Raw genomic sequence first — 26,563 nt, 5'->3', positions numbered from 1 at the left:
TGCTGGACAGATATCAAAAAAGTGTTATATGGAGGGACAGAATTGAGGCAAAAACAGGCGACTAGTGGTGTGCCAAAGGTTCAGTGCTGGGACCATTGCTGTTTAATTTGTACATAAAGATATAGGAAATAACCTAAAAGGAAATATTCAGTTGTTTGCTGATAATGCAAAATTAGGTAGAGTAATAGTTAATCAAGGCAATGTGGAGAGCTTGCAGGATGATTTAAATAGGCTGTCAGTATGGGCAAAAGTTAATAGGTGTCAGTTTAATGTTGAGAAATGTAAAGTTAAGCATTTTGAGATAAACAGATAACAAGCTGTGTATCACATTGATGGCACTGTACTCAAGGAAATAGATGAGATAGAGATTTAGGGTGGTGACAGACAGAGAGTTAAAGTTTAGATGACATATTGGTAAGGTTGCTAAGGTAGCCCATAAGATTACTGGGCTATTGAAGAACACATTAACAAGTAGAGATAAGGAAGTTATATAAGTGCTTATATTAATGCTCTTTATAAGGCCTTAAAACACCAACATCTGGATTACTGTGCTCAAGTCTGGTCGCCTGGGTTTCTTAGGGATGAGGAAGCGGCTGAGAGGATTCAGATGCGAGTGACCAAGATGGTGAGTGGCCTGTGGAATGCTCCCTATGAGAATAGATTGAAGGTGTGTGGATTGCAGAAGTTGGTTGATAGGAGAAAAAAGAGGGGATATGATAGAAATGTTTAAGTTGCTTAAAAGGTTTTATAGGAGAGATGCAAGGGAAAAGTTTCAGCACTTGGGAGGGAACAGAACAAAGGGTGATCCCTGGAAGTTGAATAAGGTGTGGTTAGTAGGGGTGTGAGGACTAGATTTTTTGCTTGAAGAGTTGTGAATGAGTGGAATGGGTTGCCATAGTCAAGTGTGAGTGCTTTGTCTGTTAATGGATTCAAGGAGCAGTATGATAGATTGTGTGCATAGATTGGGTGCCCCTGTGATAAGTCTTCCAACTCTATGGAGGTGCCCGTATAATAATAATTCTGTCGCATTGTCCTTTCTGACTGTACTATGGAATGTGAGTTTGTGTCAGTTAACTAAATTATCAGTTTGCTTACTTGGTGGAAAACATGGATAATTTACCCTTCTTTTAAGAGTCTAATAAAACAACAACAAAAAAAGTTGAATCCTTTTAACATATTCTTAGAAATAATTATCCAGTTTTTAAATAATCAGAATATGAGATGCAAATAAAAATGTGTTTCACATTTCAACAGTATATTTAACTATTAAAACTACAAGATCTTCTGCATAATGGAAATTTCAAGTAAGGCCACTGTCATTCTCGCAACCACTATGTAAGAATAATAACTTCAATTTAATATAAACCGAAATAATCACCCAACGTTTCAACCTCTTTCAAGATATATACAAAGAGACAAGCTACATTACAATGCACATAGTAAGCTAAAGTCACACTAATTTGGTGAATCAATTACCAATATATGAAATAAAAGCTGCATGAAATAAATTATTGCTTAGAGTTCTAACATGAGGGTTTGCTGGAGAATTTGAAACAGAAGTTATGTGGGGCGAATGTGTGTCACCCATATTCTTGGGATTTTTAGGCCATTATAATTGTTTAGATTATAATGATTAATCAAAATTTCAAATTTTCAGGCCAGTGGTGTTAATGGCCAACCAAATCAGTATGAGTTTAGCTTACTGTATTTATTGTAATGTAGTTTGTCTCCTTGTGTGTGTGTGTGTGTGTGTGTGTGTGTGTGTGTGTGTGTGTGTGTGTGTGTGTGTGTGTGTGTGTATAAATATATATATATACACAATCCAGGCAACGATGACTTCAATATGAAGGTTGAAACATTGGGTAATCATTTCGGTTTATATTAAACTGAAGTTATTACTTTTACATGGTAGTTTGTCTCCATAATGTATCATAACGAATGCTGATCACTGTGTGTTTATGAAAGAAAGGGCTACTTTCAACTTGTCAATACGACTAACCATCAATTGATATAATGATGTTTCTAATACAAAAGCCAACTCCATGCTGAAACTCCTACATACAGTCAACTACAGCTGACTGTTTTTAAATGTTGTGAAGATGTAATCTATTTACCCTTAAAATGGTATATCAAGCACAAGATGCTACAGTCAAACCTTTCATTGTGATAAACTATTCCTTTGGCCCTTTTGCTACAGTGAATGTCATTTAGAATAACATTGCATCTATGAGGAGATGAACTTTCATTGGTGTTGCTCATTAAGAATAATGTTAATCTTTTCTACATTGGTTAAGCATTATTCACTGAATTCTCGAGTCAGACTGCCTTTCTTTTCTATTATTATTTCTTTTGTTTGTTAATTTTTCAAATGCTAATATTTTAAAATATCAAATAATGTTGCACCAAAACTTGGAATTATAAAAATAAATACTTCAATTACTGCTACTTTTAGTATGATTACATAAACAAACTCTGCATAAATTAGTAGCTAGCTCTTAATAACCATTATAGAATGAATAAACTATAACATATTAGTGACAAACGGCATTAGTTATTTAAGCAATATATATGCCTAAATATACATTCTTGTATGTAAATAAATTCTTTGTGATATCCTTCCAGGTTTGCCTGGTTGCAAGATGAAAAACCCGGAGCTTCCTGGAGAAAACCTTCTACCTCTATATAAGAAAAGCTATCTCAACTTCAACTGAAAAGCCTTGATAAAGGTTCTTCACATCCTGGATGAGTTTCAAACCCAAGTTTTTCCAACCAAAGTGCTTTGTTGAAACTGACTGAGCTACAAAGGCTCTATTCTGGCATCTACTAACTCCTCTATTCCTACAAATTAGCATAATTTGGCCAAACTGTAATAAATGCCTGAATGAAGATGAACACACACACACACACACACACAAAAAAACATATAAAATCTATATTTACAGGCAATGTCAGTGATTCAGAACATCATATTCAGAGGTAAGAACCCTCTTTATTATGCAGATCCAGATTTTGACCTGCTTGTGTAATATGCCACAGCTCTAAAACATTCACCAAACTGAAATAAATATGGTTGTCTCACCTTACCAAAAAATTTCATAACGTGAGATCTCCTTATCATTCCTGTAGAGAGGACACAAATTAGCAACTGTAGGATTATGGCATTTGGTACTCAGTGTCCTATTTGTTTTCTTTCTGTGTGCATACATATACTCTTATATTAATATTTTATTATGCTGATTATATTTAAACTAAACATAATCAACATCTCAGAGTCACACAGAAAATATAACATAAAGTCTACTGTCATTCTAATTTTTTTTTTTTAAACTAACCATTAGTAGTGGAAGAAGAGTCAGCAGGGGAAGGATTAGCTGAATTTCCAGATTCCCATAAACGAAGAACATGACTGTCTTCTTCAAAAGAATCAACATCGACATGTACATCATCTGATGTTTCTGGAAGGATGCTTCTGTAATTTAAAAAACTTAAGATTTGTACAAAGTTCATAAAAGTTTCATTTAATATCAAAAAATAAATGAGTTTGTTATTATAAATTCATAGAGGATCCAGATAATATTTTTATCTTTTTCTTCTGATGACTCCATTTTGTAACATTCATTCATTTCCACCCTCCAGACCAAAAATAATTTTTTTTTTACATTCAGTCTCGCTAAACAGGCATCTATTATGGAACAATGTTATGCAATCCACTAATAATAGTAACTGTACTGAAGCTGCTAATCAAGAAATTGGATGTGCATCCATAAACAGAACTATTTTCAAACAATAACATTTGGCAGTTATAATTCACTCTGAAATGTTTCAAAAACAATTTTCAATATACATCTGAGTCAGATTCCTCTTCAATTGCTTTTGAAAACTTTGTTGTGACACAACTAATATATTCATAACTTAGTAAAACAAAAATAAACACAAGTTTCATACTAAATACCCAAAATATTTCCCCCAAAAAATCAGAAACTATTATTTCATACATTTTAAAATGCATGAAATAATAGTTTCTGATTTTTATTTTTTAATAATTTTATTATTATTAAAAGAAACCTCCAGGAAGTCAGGAACTCATCAAGGGAGGCCATACTATTTGCACAGCTGTCATATCTGATTCTATCTTGTGATATGTGTGTTATTGAAGGTAGGTGTTTTTTTTTTTTTTTTTTTTTTTGAGAGAGAGAGAGAGAGAGAGAGAAGGCAAGATTGCATTTGGAAATAATGAAAGTGACCAAGTTACTCTTGTTCCATTCAAAAATGGTAAGGAGATCAGCATTTAAGGCAATGTTTGTAGAATACCTTAAAGCATAGGCACTGCACGGCATGGTTTATCAAATGAGTAGGAGAAGGAATGAAGTGTATTACTGTCAGTAAAACTGTGGATAGGATTATTGCCGAATGAGAGTAAGTCATTTGTGTATAGGAAAAATAAAGTAGGCGATAGAACAAAGACTTAAAGCATGCTTACACTGGTTGAGAATCTTGAAGAAAGAAAGAAAGCCATCTACATGACATATAGTGAATGAGCAGAGAGAAAACTACCTGACTGCAGAGGGCAGAGTTAGACTGAAGGATGACAGTTTACTGAGGAGGCATCAATGCCACAATTGAATGTTCTGGAAATGGTAAGGGCAACAGCATATGTTTCTCCAAACCTTTCCATCCCTGCCAGGTCTCTAAGAGTAGCAGAATCTATAGATTAGGGTCACATATTAGTTGGTGGATCTCTAGATTAGAGAAGAATCTGACTGTTGATGATCCTCTCCATTATTTTAGAGGGAAATGAGGTGATGGGGGATCAGTTCAGAGTTTCATGACAGACTTCAATTTTCATTTTTTTGGAATGTGCTAGATATATGCTTTCTTTTATTGGGATAACTGTCAGCTGAGTACAGAAGATTGTGGATATGTAATAGGACAGGTGCAGTTCTGGACCACCACTTTTGAGTACTATTGTTAAGAAGCCATTGATATGGAAAACCGTTTTGATGTCTAAGTTATTTAAGATCCTTTTGATGTCATTTTGCTGAAAGATCACAGAAAGCATATGATGCTCTGTTTCTGATAGTAGTAGTAGTAGTAATAACAGCAGGAAATTTGCTTTGATCATCTATGCAGAGAGTTGGAGAAGAATGGCAGCAATAAGTCAGCTTTAGGAACCAACTTTATTACAGAACCTAAAGTTGGTGCCACCTTGATGAGAAACAAAGGAGAAGCACAGGTGACCAGAAGTGGCATCTGATGACCTTATCAAATGTTCGCAATTTGGACAGGAGGCAAGTTTCCTGTTATTCCCTTTCAGATTTGGATTTTCTGATAGTTACTTTACATTTGGTGCATGCTTTACATTAAATAGGCTGAGTATGAAGCTGGAGTTGCAACAAACCACATATAGTAACGCTGAAGTTTTTATTTCCACTACCTTGATACACCTGTTGTTATTGAACCATGGCCTGGAAAGTAAGTAGGAATTTTGGAAAGATTGGGCAAAAAGGGAAATGAAGATCTCCAAAATGGTGAGAATAACTTTTGTAACTGTCTCAGCTGGTGTTTGGGTCAGAAGAGGGGAAGCCGTAGTCTGAAACTTCTACTCTTCCTTACTGTGGTAAGGAAGAGTAAAAGTTTCGGAGGTCATCCCATCTAGTACCTTCTGTAGTGGCATAGGAAGTGAGGTTGGGAGTGGTTGTGGAGAGGGCATTATGAGGGAAACTTGCACATGATTATAGTCTGAGTGGAAAAGTGACTTTTATGGTATACCTAGAAGAACTGCTTATGGAAAATACACTGATTGGGAGAAAATCAATGGACACCCCATGGGCAAGGTACACCATGCCATGTAACAAGTCACATATTCATAGCCATGGAGAAAAATGATGCTCCCAAGTCAGTGCAACTGTGTCTGGATGAAAGGGCTGTGAGAAGGGAACTGACGGAGTTTGAAAGAGGTGTTGCAGGCCTATCTGTTTGGCAAATTGGGCCATCCTAGGTCAACAATCAGCCAACAGCTGTGGCACCCACCTTAATAAGATGTAGGATCTCCCTTTACTGTGATGAGCCCAGACCTCTGCAATCCTATGGGTATACTATCCACAAGTGTATGATAGCAATCAATGGGAATTATGGACCATTCTTGCTGAAAGAAACAGTGTCAGTTCCAGAATGTTTATATACCTTTCGAAGTTCAATGTTTGTGGCATCATAAACAGAGGTCTAAGACTAAACTGGATAAACTGGACCATACCATCACACCGCCACCTCCAAATTTCATAGTTGGGATTATGCATTCCAGTAAGAGATGTTCACCAGGCATCCGTCACATCAACACCCGTCCATCTGCTTGGTAGAGGGTACAGTGTGATTTGTTGCTTCATAACACAGCTTTCCAAGTTTTCATGACCCACTATACATGCTCTTTGCACTACTGAAGATGATGCTGTATGTTGGTTCAGGTAATGTGGGCTTCCATACTGCAGTCCTACCATGGAAACCCATGTTGTGAGTCTCGATTCTGAATGGTTTTGTGCAGATTTGTATTCCAGTCGATACCCAGACCTCTGCATTCAGCACATTGGCTGACGAATGGCAGTTTTTACATATTATCCTTTGTAACATCCTATGTTTGGTGAGTGTGGCAGGTCGTCCACTGAAGGTAGCTAGCAATTGACTCCCTGTGCCTCCATTCCAGTATGGTATAACTGACTGTTGATCTGGAATGGTCCAATTTGTCAACAATTTGCAAACAGATAGGCTTGTAACATGGCATCCTATCACAATACCTCTTTCAAATTCAATCAGTTCCTTCTTACAGCCATTTCATCCAGACACAGTTGTACTGACTTGGGAGCATCATATTCCTCCAATTGATACCCAGCTACAAACACACAACTAATTACATGGCAAGATGCACCTTGCCCAAGGGGTGGGGAGTGTCCATTGACTTCTTGCCAAGCAATGTGTGTGCATGTATATGTGTATATATATACACACACACACACACAGTTGAACTTCCTCTCCAGTGTCGAGCATGGAAATAATGAGATCATGGCTGTAACAAGCTAAGGGCCATAATGTTTTTAATTTACACGTATTCCCATACAACTGCTCACTACAAGGATATATTGTACAAATTTTGGCATCTCTACAAACATTCTTAATTGCTTGTGTAGTTCTTGGAAAAGACAAAAATGAAAGGAGCAACTTAGCTTTTATAACCACCTGCATCTGATTATACACCCAGTTTATAACCTAATCTTGCCCTTGGGATCCATCCCAACTCTACTTACCTCTCAGTGTCTAACTTCCAGCATTTTTCCCTCACTTTACCCATACATTGTCACAACTGTAAAATCAATTAAAAATGAAACCTTCTGTTGGAAACATATCTACTAAAAGAAAGTGTCTCTCGGTTCTTGAAAAAGTCAAAATTATTCATGAGTTAGAACATGGCGCAAAAAATATTGTCCTCTTCAATAGTATCGACACTGCAGATGATTACATATCAGATATTTGCATATCAGTGCTGGAAAACAACATAACCAAAACTAAAAATATATCAAGTGTGAGTTTACAAATGTCGACAAAGCACTGCTTCAATGGTACACTACACAAAGTGCTGAATTCTCAGAAGGATCAATCATGAAGGTCCAAGCAGAAAAATTTGTTAAACAATTTACATGCAATGATTTGTATGTAACAATGGCTAACTGAATAATTTAAATGTTTGTAATCAATTAGTATTACTTTTAATTACAGAGAAATAAATTGTATATTAATATTAAGTGCATGGTTTTAAAATTCTGGACAAATAAACAGTGTTTAATGTTAAGTGTATTGTAGTTTATATAAGCATATTCAAACAAATAATATCTAGGTATATAATTATATATATATTTTCTCCCTAATACTTCTTTTCTCTTTCCACTTAAACATGCCAAGAAATAATATTCTTGGGATCTTTAATTTATATACAAATCATTGAAGTAATGCAGAAATCATATTTTCATCATCATCATCAAATTCCTGCCATGTACCCTCAAGGGGTGTACAGGATATGACAGTACTACATGAAAAAATTACATCATTACTAACTTCCTATCTACAATTTTCCTCCAAATTAGTCTGTTACTTGTCAAGACTCCAACATTATCAGATCTTATATTTCTATCGTCTAAGGCACTTTGTACCGTATCAATCCACCTATATCTTGGTCTTCCTCTGGGTCGTTTTCCTGCCAACCTGGCAGAGAACACTTGTTTTGCTAATCTTTCCTCTCCCATTCTGTTTAATTGACCATACCACCTGAAATTAGCTCTGCTAACGCATTCCTGGATGCTGACAATGTCAAGTTCTTTCCTAATATCCTCGTTTTTAATATGATATTGCCAATGATGCCATCTGTTCACGCCTGTAATCTTTCTCAAGACTCTCATATCTGCAGCCTCTAGTCTTTGGTCAAGTGTTTTACTTCTGACCCAACTCTCAGATCCATAAGTTAAAACTGGTTTGAACACTGTCTTGTATACAGCTAATTTAGTGTTCCGACTAATTTCTTTCTTATTCCATATGAATTTATTCAATTGACTTCCCACCATACCAGCTTTGTTGAGTCTGTTGTCTATTTCTATATTTAATTTACCATCTTCAGTAAAAATCATGCCTAAGTAGCTGAAATGTTTTACTTGTTCCACAGGTTCTCCATTCACAACACAATTGACATTTTCAATGATTCTGCCTATTTTCATTGTCTTTGTCTTTTTATTGCTGACCTTCATACCATATCTATTACAACAGCTATTCAATTTAGTCAGAGAATCTTGCAGACTTGTAGCGGATTTATTTAGAAGTATAACATCATCCGCATAAAGCAAAGAGCTGACATTAACATCTCCAATTTTGATATCAGGTTTAATACCACATTCCTTCATAATGTGATCCATATAGATAATGAATAACAGAGGGGATAATGTACATCCTTGTCTCACACCAGATTTAACATTAAACCATCTTCCTGTACTTCCTTCAATTCTAACTTGGAATTCTGAAGGACTTCTGAACTATGCAGTGCAGCCACTGTAAGACTTTTAGACCACCATGCTTCAGCATTTCTGGTCGAATATAATCTACTCCTGCTGCCTTTCCACATTTCAAGCCTTTGATATCTTTTTCTACTTCAAGTATGGATATGTATTCCTGACTGCATGCCTAGTCAGTGTTTTTTATCACTGTGCTGTCATCACTGCTTGTTTCATTTAGCAGTTTTTCAAAGTAATTACTCCATACTTCAAGGATATCTTTTTCTCCTGTTTTCATGTCACCTTTATCATCTCTAATTCCTTTTACAGCACTCTTTCCTCCATTCCTAAGCTTCTTCAACAACCTCCAGAATATTTTACCACCTTCTTGATATTTATTTTCTATATTCTTGCCAAAGTCCTCCCATGACTTTTGTTTAGCTAGTTTTACACACTGTTTAGCTTTCTTACATTTGTCTCTGTATTCTGTAAGAGTAAAAGCTGACTTATTTGCCAGGAACTTTTGATATGCTTTCTTCTTTTCCTTCACTGCCTCTTTAACTTCCTGTGTCCACCAGGGAGTTCTGATTTTTTTATCCTTGCACACAACCTCACCACATGCCTCTCTGGCAGAATCAATGAATGTTTTCTTCAGAGTTTGCCACTGAATCTCCAAGGTTTGATTCCTGTTCTCAAACTCTTTCATTTTCTTTTCAATAATCTTTCTGTATTTTAGTCTACAGTTCACATCTGCAAGCTGCTCAACTTTTATTCGCTTTAAAACTTTCTTATATGTTATTCTTTTCAATATGAAATTCAATTTTATCCTGCTCAAGACTAAATAGTGATCACTTCCAATTTCAAATCCTCTGTACACTCTGGTGTCCTGCACCAGGGAGAAAATATCACTATCAACAATAACATAGTCAATGAGACTTTTCTTATTTCTTGCCTCTTCTCTCCATGTGAATTTGTGCACATTTTTATGTTGGAACATGGCGCTAGTAAAAACCAGTCCATGTCCTGAGCAGAAATCCAACAAATATTTGCCATTATTATTAGTTTTGCTCTTTTCTCCAAATTTTCCCAAAATATTTTTGTATGTCTGACAATCATTTCCTGCTCTGCTATTTAGATCCCCAACAAGGACCAACTTTTCCTTTTTCATTGTGTCAGTTGCTTTTTCTAAAGCCTCAAAAAATTCCTCCACTTCTACCTTAGTAGAACCTTCTGTGGGACCATAGGCACAAATAAGTCTCATTGTCCAGTTCCCCATTCTCATATTTGCCCACATTACTCTACTTGAGACTGACTGCCATTCAAGAAGATTAGCCTCGTATTTTGTGTTGAATACTATGGCTACTCCTTCTTTTCCTTGATTGTCATTGCCTGAATATAACATTTTGTATTTATTGCTCAGAAAGATCTCACCAGTTTTTGTCCTTTTTGTTTCAGTCACCTCTATTATGTCGATCTGGTACTTATCTAATTCCTCAGCTAGCTCCATTTCTTTGTCATTCAGGCTTCTTACGTTGATAGTACTGATCTTTAAATCTGGTGATGTTGAGTTGGGATTTGTTTTCAGATTTATTCATCATATTTTCATATACAAGTAATCGAAAGGTGTCACACCTTATTACTAAAATACTCTGGATTAGAGAGAGATGTTAAAAGCGAGTGTTTTTCACTTGGTTATACTATAAATTAAAAGATGCCAAGAAGTTATATTCTTGCTTTCATCCTTTATCCCAAGTTTAAGCAAAGTTTGCTTGTGAAGTAACTTCATGACTGGGCTATTTATATATATAGAGGATATTTATGAGGCTAACAGACTAGGGCAATCGATATGAAATCATTAGCCTTTATATACAAGTAAAATTTGCTTGCTTACACACCTGGGTAAAGGATGAAACCAAGAATATAACTTCTTGGTATCTTTAATTTAGGTGGTAGATGATTTTGAGAACATTTATGCTATAGAGATTCAAATCTTCTGCCTGCAATGCAGAGATGCTATCTACTAGAACAGCAAAAATGGCTACCCATTTTTGCTGTTCTGAATACATTTCTTTGTAATAGATTTTCATGCTACTTTCTTCTCTGTAGTTTCATCATTGAGCCTCCATAGCTCAGTCAAAGCCCTCTGACTGGAAAGGCCCAGGTTTGATTCCCATCCAAGACGTGAGGAATCATTATCTGGTCTCCTTCAACTAAAGGTGAGTTAGCCAGTTTATACAGAGGTATGGGTTTTTTTTAACCTGGAAACTCTGTTTTTTTTTGTCCCCCAGAACAGGCAAACTTGCTCTGTGAATACTTGCCCCTAGGGGATGCAGCAGAGGAATGATGAGTTGACTGCATTAATTCGTCATAAGCTCATAATTAGGGGGACTCAACCTATTCTAAGGAACAGATGAGGATAGGATAGTTTCATCATTAATCCTTTCCACAGTATGTATTTATGTAGTTATTCCATGGTGCCCAAAAAGAGACTTTAGAGTAAATAAGTTAACTTGAATTTGCAAAATACGAGGTTCGACACAAAAAAAATTGGACTAACCCTATAGCTTATGAACAGACAGTGGGGGGGGGGGAGACCAAGAGATGGTTATACAGCATGTTTTAACCTGTCACCTTGAGACAAGGCTCAATTCCATCGCTTTACTCAGTATGAGTGAACGTGTGTTCAAATATAGACATTTTCTTACCCTTGGTTGGAAAATGTTGGAGTGCAAGAGTGAACAGTGAGTTAACATTGAGTTTCTTGTGAAACTGAAGAAATCTGCAACTTCTACCTCTTCCTAAAGATCAAGTTGGTGCTCAAAGGAACCCATTTTTTGTCAGTAGAAGATGTGAAAGCAAAAACAACAGAGATCCTCAACAGTCTTTCAGAAAATGATCTGCAGAATTGCTTTGAACGTTGGCAGCAATGTATGCAGCTGCGTGTCAGAAGGGAACTATTTTGAAGGAGATTATCATTATCATTATTATATGACACCTCCAGGGAGTCCAAAGACTCATCGAGGAAGGGCACCTACTCTACAACTCTCTGTCTCCATCACTCAAATCCACCAACTACAACTAACCATGACTACACCAACAACATCTACCGCCCATCACCACCACCACTAGTATTTCCATAGACAATCACAAACATCCACGTAACTTAAAATATATAATAAATATATGTAACTTAAAAAACTTGAGATAAGGAAATATTGAAATTTTCAATGAAACTTTTGCTAATGAAGAAATAGTCTTTTTTAACAACAATAAGTGATGCTTTTACTTTCGTCTCACCACTATGTTATTTGCTGCACCAGCCAGTAGCATGATTGCGCAAAGTTTGTATTTCTGAAGAGGAAGTTGATATAGTGAGAGAAAAAAATAGAACAGCTGTTGATTAGAACAGAATATATTCTAAAAGCTGGAAGTTTAGAGGAGAAATATAAAGGAATTCTTAAGCCAAAAAAAGGTGGAAAAGAGAGAAAGAGAAACTAACAATTCTTCCAAAATTGACAGATAGGTTTCTTTCAAAGAAAGCTAAGTTGGATTGCAGATAAAAGTGATAAGAAGAATTATATAACTTTTCCAAAGTAATGGACAGTTCTTTTTGATATATTAGGCAGCAAACTTATTCTAGTTAAATGTTACAAACTTGAAAGCGATGAAATTTTTGTACTCAAGGATAAGGAAGGAGTTTCCAGAAGAAAAAAGGGAGCTTTAAACTTATCTTTATGTTCCAAAGAAATAGAAAAAGGAACTGATATGCTAGAGACAACATGTTAATATCATAAAATCATGTTGTATTTCTATTTTCTTATTTTTTACTTCTTTTATTTCTATTATTTATCTTCTATTTGTTCAAACTACGTTCTTACTCAAATAATCTACTTTTAACTAAGCATACACACATTTAACACTTATTGCAGTCTTCGAGCTTCATTTTGGCTCAATCACTATCATTAAACAGCACATGTAGTTTAAACAATAAGGGATTGCCATGGGGGGGGAGCACCAATTTGTTTATCTTAAGCTAGAGTTAATTTCCTTTTGAACGCAGGGAAAATTTATTTTTATACTGCGCCACCCTACGTTCTAGACAATTAGACAGAGTAACGTCAACAAATTATTCTCCAGCTTGGCATACTATAATAATGATCTAAACACTTGCTTAAGTCTCTCAATTCACTCATTCAATTATACTTTACTATTCACTGCAGTCGTAGCCCATATTACTTTAAATATCTCCCCACCTTGGTTCACACTGGAATGAGCAGTGCAATGGAAAGAAATCAGGCAATTCCATGGTTTAAATTAACAAAGAACATTTAATTGGTCAAGTTCAAATATTGCACAATAAAGAATTATTTCTAGCATACTTTGACTACACAAATAATTGAGAATTCTCAGCTTAATTACACTACACCTCCCACTGTACATAAGGGATTAATTTAAAACAATTAACTCATTTTAGAAACACACAATCCTTCACATATTTCTTTCCTTAAAGGAACTCATATTAATCACAACTAAATATATCATTTCTAATGTCTCACATAGGCCTTCAAATTTCACTTAAGAGTCTCTCTTAATCCCTATAGATAATTTCTAAAGTTCTTTCACTTATAAAGCTTCAACTTAGATAGTTCTTTCTACAAGAAACACAAATTCTTTGGGTACAATTATTCAAAATTAACAAAGGTCTCTCTTACCCGGGACTTGGTCATACTTGGCCTTTCTCACGTGCTTCTTGATGGCACTTTCTTTTGTCTGGTTCTCTTTAGGTGTCATCAAATCGATTTGGCATCGGTCTTGGGGATGGCACATCTCTTGAGGAAGCTATAGAGTTGATTTGCAGCTCACTCAGCTCGGCATGGTTAGAGGTTCACCGATACGACCTTTGCTGGATCAGGAACACATCTACGCTTTGCTACATGATGACCATTGGTTCTCCACGGCTGCTTCCACAAGGCCTCCCGACCTTCCTACATCTCCAATCACAACACGATGAGACTAACCAATGAGAGATATCTAAGAGAGCGCATTTAAGTCCTTGCAACTGTTTTTATATTCTCCGCTTTCTTCATTCTTTCTACGTCACCGCTTGGCTCACTGCATATGGCAGCTTACTTCTTTGCAACAACTAGCGCCAAATATGTACTCTGGCGTCGAGTTTCTGATGACTCAGCAGTTTCTGCCCAACACGTGCGTTGGGCAGAAATTATTCTGAATTGCTAGCTGATTATTTCCATTTGCCTTTGTGCACAATATTTTACAGAATTCACAATTATATTTTAAGAAATTAACAAAACATATCATAATTCAGTACTTGACAATTCTTTATACAGTTTATAAAATACATGGATAAGTAAATATCTACAAAATTATTCTGATATGCCATTTGGCAATGGGAATGTCAAATCTTGTTAAACCCTGAATGAAACACTAAAAGTTATAATTTCTTTTCATTCAGAGTTTAATAATCATAAATCAGATAACGCCTTTAATTCCCTTATAGGGAGTAGGCGAAGCCTTTATACCCTATCTAGCTTTTGGAGACTGAGTGGGCAGTTCAATCTCCACCGGTAGCCAATCAGAGATAGCTGGCTCATGTCTATCACAAATTATAGCAGCCACTGATGAAGAGGCTGACAAACAAGTGCTGCCATCTCTTGGTACCTAACCCTAATAAGATATGTTACTGTCTGAAATAATGTGGGTACTATGGTCGATTTTCTTGAGTTTACAGGATGAAAAACCTGAGTTTCTGGGAGGAAAAACCTGCTTACCTGTGCCAGAGATCGACAAACTCAGGAATTGGTCAAAGAAAGGCTTCGAAAAAGTTTGTCCAGTTGGCGACTAGACTTGAACTCAAGTCAAACCTCGAGCAACCAAGCACCACTTCTACTGAGCTACACAGGCCTAACATGTTAATATTATTTTACTTAAAGGTTGTACACAAATTATTATTTTTTGTTTTGTTTTGTTTTTAAAGAAAAACAGGCATGAGTTAATTATATTTCAATGGCCATTCTTGAGAGACGAAGAAAAGGCGTTTTATAAATTTCAAGTTAACTGTTTTTGTTTGTGTCTCATCAAATTCTGTGATCTTGAAAAGAAGAAATCAGAAACCTTGCATAATGTTTATTTTCTTTATGTATGATGCTAAGTTTGTGGGCCCTTTTCTCTTTAGATTATAAGTTTTATTTATAATGCAGATTTGCATATAGTGCAGTGCTTGAGAAATAAACATTTCATACATAAACTGTTTCATCCATGCAATACCTAAATTTACACTAATATTATTTGTTCATAAATAAAGATATTAAAATCGAATTTTCTTTGTCAATCTCCTAAGTTAAATTTTTTTTATAATAATATCCTGTTACTGCCTGGATCCAAATCTATGTTATTAACTGAAATAATTAACTACTCTGGTATACCACAGATGAATACTTATATCATTAAAGGAAATGAAAATAATTCTTTTCAACAGTATGCAATCTTCCAATCAACTAATTCAATCAATTATTAAGCATTTAATCATATTGTGGAATTTAATATAAATCACAGAGATCAGAGTTATTCTTCTGCACAGCCCTAAGTAACAGATATATACAATTGGTTATAGTTTTTTTTTTTTAATTTTATTAATCATCTTAAACATACAAGCCTTAAATCTATAGTACTTTATCACTATATGTAATGAGTAGAAAACTGCAAAGAAAGATGAAGCTTATTTTCATTTATGTGATAGAAAAATTACCCGTGTCTTCCTAATAGAGAAATGCGAACAGCTCTACGCTGATCATCTGTATGCTGGGGGCATCTGTGTGATCTTGTGCACATTTTTTTGGTGTGTTCAGAAATAACTCCACACATCTAAAAGGATTTCATAATTTTTAAAGAATTGATAAAGATACTTAAATCATGTTTTCAATTTGAACAGGAACAAAGCTTAAAAATATATACTACATTATGAAGATAGTCATACATATTGCAAATGAACTTTTCGAGTGCTGAAAAATTTTTTTTTCATTTGGTAACAAAGAAATTATATTCTTGTTTAATCTTTTATCTAACTGTAAGAAAATCAAGTTTGCACATCAAGTTTGTTCATTGCTAGACTGCTTATAGACTACTTACTTCACATCAATTGCCATAGTATTCCATAGTGCTTTTGCATTATGATAAGGCTGCCACTACCCATACCGGCTTGAATCTTTATTGAGGTCTCATCAGTGAGAGCCAGACCCAAGAAATTACTAAGATAGAATCAAGCAAATTTCACATATTTTTATATAAGTAGTAAAAAGGTATATCATTTTATTATTAAAGTACTCTGAATCAGAAACAGTTGTAGATAGTTTTTTTTCACTTGGTAACAAAGTAAATTATATTTCACAGAGCATTAAATCTTTACTCCTTTAATCCTTTGGTAAAGGATTACACAAGAAATTATATTCATGAGGTACACTGCCACAAATATAATTTCTTGTCAAATATAATTTATTTGTTATCAAGTGAAAACCTATTCCTGATCCAGAGTTTTAATAATAAGGCAATACACCTATTCGTTACTTGTATTAAATTATATGATTTCTGCACTGATTTGACAGTAACTTTTTGGGTCTGGCTTCCACTGATGGAATTTTAATAAAGTTTTAAACTGATTTGGATAGTTGTTCTTCCCATAATGTCTTTGTATTTCTCGTGGAAAAGTTTACACGTTAGCTATACATGCTTACTAAATAGCATAAGGAAATTACAACGTACAATAGAATATACATTAAAATAAATTTTAATACACTTCCAATATTTTGGCAACGTCACATTGCCATTTTCACAGGAACTTAGAAACAAGACACGTGCACGCAAGCACAATACACAGTAAATGAGGACGAAGCAGGAAGCTATTCTTTCTCCTAAAAGTCCTAATGGTGTCCCCTAGTGGGCAATGTAGGTATTCTTGGCAGTTTGGGCAGAAGGTCTTCTGATGTAGGTTTCCCAAATTTGGGGCAGTCTCATGCAACCAAATTTGTTGAGGTTTGGATTGTTTCTTAGGGCTGAGGCTGATTCCATGAATAGCCTTTCGTATTTGAATTTACTACAGTGTATTATCATAGCTTTCTTCCACCGTATTCTATGGCAGGCATCCAGAGCATGGTCTGCAAGACCAGAGTGGCTATATTGGTGAAACCAGATGTAGTCCTTGTGTTCTGAAATTCTGATATTAGCCGTCCTGCCTGTTTAGCCAAAGTAGGACAGCTTACAGCTGCAAGGGACCTGGTATACCCCAGGTAGGTCTAGGGGAGGAGGTTGGTCTTTAGTGGAGCAGATAAGGGATGCCAATTTTCTATATGGTGTGTTGTGAGGTCAACATACAAGTGACCTAGTTGTGAATATACTGCATGTGCAAACTGTTTGATTATACTTGATTACATAAAGGATTAAACATGGATGTGATTTCTTATCAAATGCAAATTATTTTCAAACTTGAATATATGAAGAGACACAAATGATAACATGACTGCATAGTTGAAACCATGTCAGTGAATACACTGACATAGTTTCTGAGGCCCCCTGTTCTGCTGATACTACAGATACAGGGACCTCAGTTTACGATGATTCTATTTATGACACTTCAGAATAATGCCAGTTTGATTGTGAAGAGGGAAAAACTAAATTAATATACAATACAAAAATAATATAGGAATTTTTTTTTTTTTTGAAAAATAAAAACAGAAAATTCTGCATAAATTAAGCATTTTAAAGACTCCACTGTTTCATTTTCTCCCAGTAACCCAGCCTCTTGTTATGAGAATCTATGCACATTCACTGCTAGTTTTCATTCAACCACATAGTGAGCTGTAGGTGTGACTGAGTGCACTATTAGAACTGCAATTTTTATTTGCATTATTATAAGAGATTTAAATCTTGGGTGCATAATAAATGGTGCATAAAGTGCTGTATGATTTATAAGTAAAAGGAAGGATTTTAAAAGATAGCAAGTAGTAGATGAAAGTCCCAGCAAACAGCCTGGTTGGCTGAGTGGATAGCATGCTTGCAATCTCGCAATTTAACCAATAGGTTGAGGATTCAAATCCCACTACAGACATGGATGTTTGTGAAAGTCTGCTCTGGATAAACTTGTATAGCCTCTTGAATTTATGAGGTTTGTCTTTTCTTTAAAAAAAAATCACAGTGAAAGGAAAGCATGTAAAATCCATAAATTTGGTGAGGAGAAAAATGGAAGTTATAATAAGAAAGAAGGTTGGATTTTATGTTTCAATATTTGTATACATTAGTAACATATAATAGTTACACACAGTGGTGAGCTATAATAGTGGCGAGCGCTTTGTTAAATTTTTCTCAAATTTGCGAGCCCCTTATTCTTCTTGTTTACTTTTTCATTTTTTCAAAAAAAAAAATTTTTTTTTGAAACATATTAAACAACAAACTCATACGGTAACCAAACAAAATTTAGTCTATTCTGAAGTGTATAGATTATTTGGAATTATTGTTTCAACTCCTCTATAGCGAATGCGCCCAAGTTTGAAAATAAAATAAGCACACGCACTATCTTTACCCTTCTCACAGCCAATTGTATGGTAAAACCAGTAGCCAATTAAATGTTTTATAAAAGATTTTAAAAGATTTCATTCTTATTATATTTTGATAGTTAAAAAAATGTTTTTCTTATGTAAGATAAATTAACACAGTTGACTGTGATAAATTTAGTTGAATCCTTTATCCCAGTGAGAGCAAACAATGTTTGTGCTTGAAAATATCTTCTGGACTGAATATAGTGTTGTACTACTTACCTGGGTAAGTAGTACAACACCAGGCAACTCGTAGCAAAGGTGGAGCAAGCTACCAACACTCCTATCCCAGTATCTCCCATAATGCAAAGCACATCTCCTTGTGGATATGTATACTGTTATGCTTTAAGGGACTGGCCACTACCCAGATTAGTTTAGACCTTTATTGAGGTCTCTTCAGTGGGAGCCAGGTCCAGAGTTGGAGATACCAGGCAGAAGCAGTAGCAAGATCATCTTTACCTATAGGAGTTGCCAAAAGGTTTGCCACCTTTTTTTTTTATTAAATTACTCTGGATTTAGAGAAAGATGTTGAAAGTTTATTTTTCACTAGGTTAGACTATGATAAATTTAGTTTAATCTAATATCTTCAGGACTGAATATAGTGTTGTATTATCTTACCTGGGTAAGTAGTACAACACAACACTATATTCAGTCTTGAAGATATTTTCAGGTGCAAACTTTGTTTGCTCTCACTGGGATAAAGGATTAAACTAAATTTATCATAGTCTAACCTAGTGAAAAATAAACTTTCAACAGTTGATTGTGTGCAAATATTTTCAAATTTTCAAATTTTATATTGTGCTCTTCATATTAAAAAGGCTGCTGACCTCTGCAAGATGTGCTTTACATTTATGGAAAATACTAAGGAAAGAGGTCTGGAGCTTGCTTAACTTTACTATAAGTTGCCCATAAGGCACTTATGCTTGCATCCACCGAAACTTCTACTTTCTATATATTCGGCATGAAACTCTTGTAGTTTCTATATTCGGCTATGAAATAATGTTGGATTCAATATTCACTTAATTTGTACCATCATGCATTATATTTGCAGTGTTTTTTCTTTCCGTTTTCTTGCATTTTAGGACATACTAGCAATAAATGTATCTCTCAGATATACTGCGATCTATGCTGCAAAATTACCACTGCGAGCTCCAAAGCAGTTTACAGTAATTTTTCTGAGGGCGCACTAAAAATGCACTGCGGGCACGATGGCGCCCGTGGGCACTGCGTTGCCGACCTCTGGTCTAGACCATGTTACATATGTTATTTATGTGTGCCTGGTGGCATGTTCTCATTGGTGAGTCTTCATATTTGTGTCTTGTTTTAATTTTTTATTCATCTTACCAAAGATGACTTTGATATTGGATAAACACTTTGTGCAATTAAAATTCTAATATAAAGGTTTTATCATATTAACTTCTATTTAAATTGTCTACTTAATGTTTCAATCAGTCAACAACTAAGTTAAAATTTCTGGAAAATATGACTGAGGTAGGTAGATTATCTCATAGGAAGAGATAGCATGAATAGGAGAGTGAATCAGAAATGAATGGAGAGGTGAAGTAACTGCAATGAGTTCAAACTGAAAAAGAAATCAGTCACTGTTTTTAGATTCAGCCATTCAAGAATGACATAAAATAAGCTAAAAGGAATGATATCTATGGAATTTTTCTACAGAAGAAACATAGAGACAAAAATATAATGTATGTGTAATCAAGAGTGAAGTGAGTCAGTAAGAGAAATGCCATTAAAGATCATTTAATCTGACTGTGCTTTTTTGGATGAACAGTCTGAAATTTTTAATTTTTTCCCCTTTCTTTCTTATTTTAAATAGAATGGAGGATCAAGATTTCCAGAATCAAGTTAGTTATGCTAAGCAAATGCAATTCTTGTTAAAATATTAAAAAAAACATGAAGCTCTTTAAAATTCTATATTTGTTGATATTATTGGTGTGTGTGTGTGTGTGTATATATATATATATATATATATATATATATATATATATATATATATATTTTTATGAAAAATATTGAATGACTAGAACCAAGATTTAATTAAAAAGGTTTTAATATAAACACACTACTAGTTTCGGCCTGTAACAGCCTTCTTCAGGTGACATTATAAAAGAAAAAACACTAAACATTGAGGGTTAAAAGACTATGAACATCATAGACAGTCTTTATACATAATTAGCATTAAAACGTTGTAGTTGTATTTGAAGCTGTTCTTTCATTTGTTGCATTGTTGGGAGAGTTCGTGCTTGCTGCATCACGTGAACGCCAGTACATGATTACAGCTGAATGACTATCCGGGAGGTTGTAGCTTAAGTTGTTATTTAGATGAACAGGATTGAAGATGATTTCTCTCGATTCCACAATTTTTCTCTCTATTTCGTCACTGCAACGGAAGATGTTTGTAGATTTTTTCCAGCAGACTTTGCGACTTTGGTTATTATCATTAGGATTAGCCGAGAAGAGGATATGACTTGATAATGCACTTGCTCGCTGTCTCTTGTAAGTAATGTCTCTCATGTGTTCTTCCATACGCATTTCGACAGATTTGTCTGTCTGCCCGAAATAAGGAATATCGCAGTCACATAATATTTTATATACGCCAGGGTATTTGAGTTGATGATGACAAGGTTTTGGGTGGCTAATTAAGGAACGGATCTTTGGAAGTGGAGTGAACAAGGTTCTGATATTGTATTTTTTTAGAACTTTTGCTAATTTATGTGAAACAGTACTTATGTAAGGAATAGATATATTGCTTTTGAATCTATTTGTTTCTTCTGAGTGATGTCTGGGAGGATTAAGAAGGAATTTGTTAATGATTTTCTTGGAATATCCATTAACTTCGAAAGAAGTTTTCAGATGGTTTATTTCTGTAAGCAGTTCATTTGGATCATCAAGAAGAGAACGGGCTCTATGTCCCAAGGTGGAAATTATTCCAAGCTTATGAGGAGGGAAATGATAGGATTGACTGTGCAGATATCTGTTGGTATGTGTGGGTTTTCTATATATCGATATTTTTAGTTTACCAGCAGAAGAGCGAGTCAGTTTGACATCAAACATCTCGAACATCTCAATAGCCGACATCAAAGTATTAAGTTTACTGCTGAGCTTGAAACGGATAATTCCTTGCCTTTTCTTGATGTCAAACTGACTCGCTCTTCTGCTGGTAAACTAAAAATATCAAGACTCAAGTAATATTCTCATGGAACTCATGAGATCCCCTCTTGAGTTCCCTCTACAGTTTTTTAAAGCCTCTTGTCAAGTAAATATAAAACTGATTATAAGAATTACAGAAGAATTTCCAGACAGAATGTTCCAGAAAGATCTATGCATACTTGACCAGAGACTAAGAAAAACTATGAAAAGGAAATTTGGAGAATAAAAAAGTTGGGTTCAGGTCAAATAGGAGTAGTCAGGATCAGATTTTCACTTTAAGACAAACAGCTGAGATAATGAGAATAAAACAAGAATCTGTACTTAAGTTTTATAGATCTGGAAAAAGTATAGGACAAGGTGCCTAGAAAAAATCTTTTCAAAATGTTTCAATCATATGGGACAAATGGAAGATATTGAGAAATACATTGTTTGTATATGACTATAAATCATCAACTGGATTTGAAGGTAGTACAGAAAGATAATTTGATGCAAAATCAAGTGTGAGACAAGAGTACACACTACCTTGGCTGTTATTTCATCTATGTGGATCACATTATGGAGGAAAGTGGCATTAGATCTTATACTAAAATATGTTAATCTCAGCTCTTTATGAAAATGATATCATATATTTAAATAGACCCAGTACATGTCTGCATGATTCTCTAAATTGTTATTCAGAGAATCATGCAGACTTGTTGTAATGACCTTGGTATGAAAATTGGCATGAAAAAGTGAAACTTAGTATGAAAAAGACAAAGACTATGAAAATAGGCAGGAATGCTGAAAACATCAGCAGCATTCCCTGAAGAGAGAAAACTAATGCAGAAGTAAAACATTTCAGTTGTTTAGCCATAATTTTTAGTGAAAATGAGAAATTAAATATAGAAAGAGACAACAGAATAAGCAAAATTCACATAATGAAGAGTCAATTGAGTAAATTTATATGGAATAAGAGAGAAATTAGTCAACATATTAAAATTGCTGTATGCAAGACAGTGTTCAAACCAATTTTAACTTATGAATCCGAGAACTGGCTTAGAAATAAAAATAGCTGATCAAAGATTGGTGATGACAGATAATGTAAGAGTGCTGAGAAGAATTAATGGCATGGACAGATGACATCAATGATGGAATCATATTACAAATGAAGATATTAGGAAGGAAGGAACCTAATGTTGTTAGCATTCAGGAAAATGTGAGTAAAGCTAATCTGAAATGGTGTATAACTGTTAAAAGAGTTGTTCAAGTGTGAGATCAGAGTACATACTTAAACAGAATGTGAAAGAAAAGGTTAGCAAAACAGGTGTTTTATGTCCAGATGACAGAAAAAGACCCAGAGGAAGACAAGATTTAGGTAATTTGATACAGGTAGAAGTGTCTTAGAAGAACAAAATTTGACAATATTGAGAGAGTCTAAATTTTGGGGAAAAAAGGAAAAGAGTTTGAAAACAATAATTGACTTAGCAAAGTTGTCTGCAAAAATAGAAAAAGCAACAAACGAAGAAAGTTAAACATACAGCACATGAAGAAAAAGAATAAACTGATACTGAAAGGGCTTGGGTAGTCAGCATGTGTCCTTAGAAAATACAGAATAAAATGTAAAAGAGTTATGAGTAAAAATGTTAAACAAAAATCATAAGAAAAATTCAGAATAGAGAATAAACATCATAATAAACAGAATATAATTGAGAATATAGAAAACAAATATAAGGTGGCAAAATGTGTTGTAGGCTACCAAAAATGCCATTGAAATACCACAAAAGAAATAATAAATGACAAAAGTGATAAGAATGTTTTAGATACCTGGAGTAATTACTTTGAAAAATTATTAGATGAGGTAAACAGTGATAGAGCAGTATCAGAAAATATTCAGGAGGATTGAAATTAAGTGTGAAATTCAATAATTGAGATAGGAAAAAAATTATAAACCTGAAATGCTCATATAAGAGGAATATTTGAGATTACACAATGACCATATTGCATAATTTTGGGATTTGACCTTCTAATCAATACAATGTAAAAATTCATCAATTTCATGATATGTATCCTCAAGGGATGTACAGGTTACTATGACAACACAACATGATTAAGTTTACATTATTATTAACCTCCTATCAATGGTGTTCTTCCAAATTAGTCTATTACTTGTCAGCACTCCAGTATTGTCATGACCAACATTTCAGTATCTTCTAAAGTACTTCTGACTAAATTAATCAACCTAAAACTTGGTCTTTGTCCTGAGTCTTTTACCTGCCATCTTGGCATCAAAAACCTGTTTTGTTAACCTTTCCTCTCCTATTTTGTTTAAGCAACCATGCCACCTTAGATTAGTCCTGCTAACACATTCTTGAATGCTAGCAATGAAAAATTCCTTCCTAATGTCTTCATTTTTAATATGATTCTGCCATTAGTGTCATCCTAATTTTTCTTAAAACTTTCATATCTGTGTTATCTAGTCATTGATCAAGTGCTTTATTTCTAACCTATCTTTCAGATCTATAACTTAAGCCTGGTTTGAACACAGTCTTGTATACTGCTAGTTTGGTGTTTTTGCTAATTTCTTTCTTATTCCATATAAATTTATTCAACTGGTTTACCACCATACCAGCTTTGCTTATTCTGCTGTCTATATCCCAATGTCATTTTCTATTTTCACTAAAAGCTGTTAAAAAGCTGAAATTTTACTTGTTCTATAAATTCTCCATTGAGAATGCAGCTGAAGTTTCAATGTTGCTGCTTATTTTCATAGTTTTGGCATTTTATTGGCGATTTTCATGCCAAATTGGTTACAGCTGCTATTCAATTTAGTTAGAGAATCCAGGAGAGTTACGAGGGTGGTCTGAAAAGTTCTTGGCCTAACAATGAAAAAACGAATTTATAATTTCAAAATTATTTTTATTTTTCAACATAATCTCCCTTAAGACTAATACATTTATTTCAGCGATGCTATAGCGCCATTATCCTGTCCCTGTAGTGGTTCTCAGTAAGATCTGCAAAATACCCCTCTACAGCTGCAATCACCTCTTGATTCGAAGAAAAACGCTGACAGCGAGGAAGAATTTTAGTTTTGGGAAGAGAGAGATCAGAGGGAGCCAAATCTGGGGAATAGGGTGGATGTTCCAACAATTCATAGTGCAGATCCCTTAATTTTCCCATTGCCAAAACACTTTTGAGGGCAGGTGCACTGTTCTGATGAAAGACGATTTTTTTCTTCAGCAAACCAGGTCTTTTTTCACAAATGTTTTGTCTAGTCTGGTTAAAAGATCGGAATAATATTCCCTGGTTGGTTATTGTTTTACCCTTTTTAATAAACAAGATAATTAATAAACAAAATGCCTTTAGCATCCTAAAACACCGATGTCATGACCGTTCCTGCTGATGGAACCAACTTTGTCTTTTTTTGATGCCGAAAAACCCCTTCTGTCCACTGTTTTGACTGCTGTTTGGATTCTGGTTTGTGTAATCGTGAATCCAAGTCTCATCCATAGTAATAAATCGACACACAAAATTTTATTTTGTGTTTTATTCTTGTTAAAATGCTCCAACCACTGTTCAAATATTTTCATGCGAGTGCATTTTGGATCTGTTGTGAGCAAGCACGGCACCCATCTTGACCAAAGCTTTTTCATTTGCAATTCTTCATGCAAAATATATCCTACACGTTCTTTGGAAATGCCTATAGGCTAAGCAATTTAATGCACTTTGACTCGCCGGTCATCCAATACCAATATCGTGCACTTGATCAATGATTTCTGGTGTTACCCTTTTTGGACATCCTTCACGTGGATCATCTTCAAGGCTGGTACGGCCATGTTTAAACTCGGCAGCCCATCAAGTTTATTTATTTCCTCAAATATCTCCTGCTCACTCACAATTAAGCCATCCTCTCCTATGTCTCTGCACTTAATTCCTCATCACTAGCAAGGAAGTGTTTTAGTTTTGGGAAGAAGGAGAACTCAGAGGGAGCCAAATCTGGGGAATAGGGTGGATGTTCCAACAATTCGTAGTACAGATCCTTTAATTTTCCCATTGCCAAAACACTTTTGTGGGCAGGTGCATTGTCCTGATGAAAGACAATTTTTTCTTCTGCAAACCAGGTATTTGGTTTGCAGAAGAATCACCCTGATGAGGATGAAACACCTTATAAAATGATCACTGAATACCTCAACAATGTCTTCATTGTTGAGGTATTCAGCATTTACCTTCTACCATTTTCATCCATTAACATTATGTTATCATAATCATTCTTCCTTCTACTTGCCACATATCTAAAAACTCTCTAGAGTTTTTCTGCATTTGATTTTCCAATTTCTGCTAATACTATACTTTTGTTGTCTCTTTATTAACTGAGTCACTCTCTTGGCTTGTTCTTTATATTCTTTGTGTAGCTGATTATTACCATTATTCATCTTGTACTGCCTCCAAAGTGCCTTTTTCTACCAGTGCCTTTTTCTGCCAGATTTCATGCTTAAGCACCTCATTCATCCATTTTACATCTACCTTATTCGCCCTTTTGACCCGTTTCATCAAATCTTGCATTCCAACAATTTCACTCTCTCTCTCTCTCTCGTTCCTGTAGTCTCACTGCTTCTCATTCTGCTGCACCTTACTTCCATTTCCTCATTTATATTTTCTTTTGATCCCCTATCACCAACTTTTGCTTCTATATTCTTCTGTTCTTTCACTCCCTCGGTCTCACTAGCTTTTGTTCCATTTCTGTTTCTTTTATTTACGCCATCTTTTATTTCTTCAGTCTGTTTCACATTCATT

General features: G+C 34.8%; 1 protein-coding gene across 1 annotated transcript in view; it reads right to left on the bottom strand.

The window, feature by feature from the left end:
- Positions 1-26,563, bottom strand: part of LOC150093636 (ataxin-7-like protein 3) — a 208,352-nt gene that overhangs the window by 25,571 nt on the left and 156,218 nt on the right. The window contains exons 10-11 of the mRNA XM_090413034.1: positions 15,790-15,905; positions 3,333-3,469 (exon numbers count right to left, since the gene is read on the bottom strand). Coding sequence (XP_090269160.1) covers positions 3,333-3,469; positions 15,790-15,905 — 253 coding nt within the window. The remainder of the gene's footprint in view (positions 1-3,332; positions 3,470-15,789; positions 15,906-26,563) is intronic.

This window comes from Typopeltis vanoorti, chromosome 23 (assembly GCF_054136105.1).
Source record: "Typopeltis vanoorti isolate ZY-2024b chromosome 23, IOZ_Tvanoo_1.0, whole genome shotgun sequence".
Lineage (NCBI taxonomy): Eukaryota > Metazoa > Arthropoda > Arachnida > Uropygi > Thelyphonidae > Typopeltis > Typopeltis vanoorti.
The sequence above is the reverse complement of the archived record's forward strand: the minus strand, read 5'-3'. Positions and strand labels throughout refer to the sequence as shown.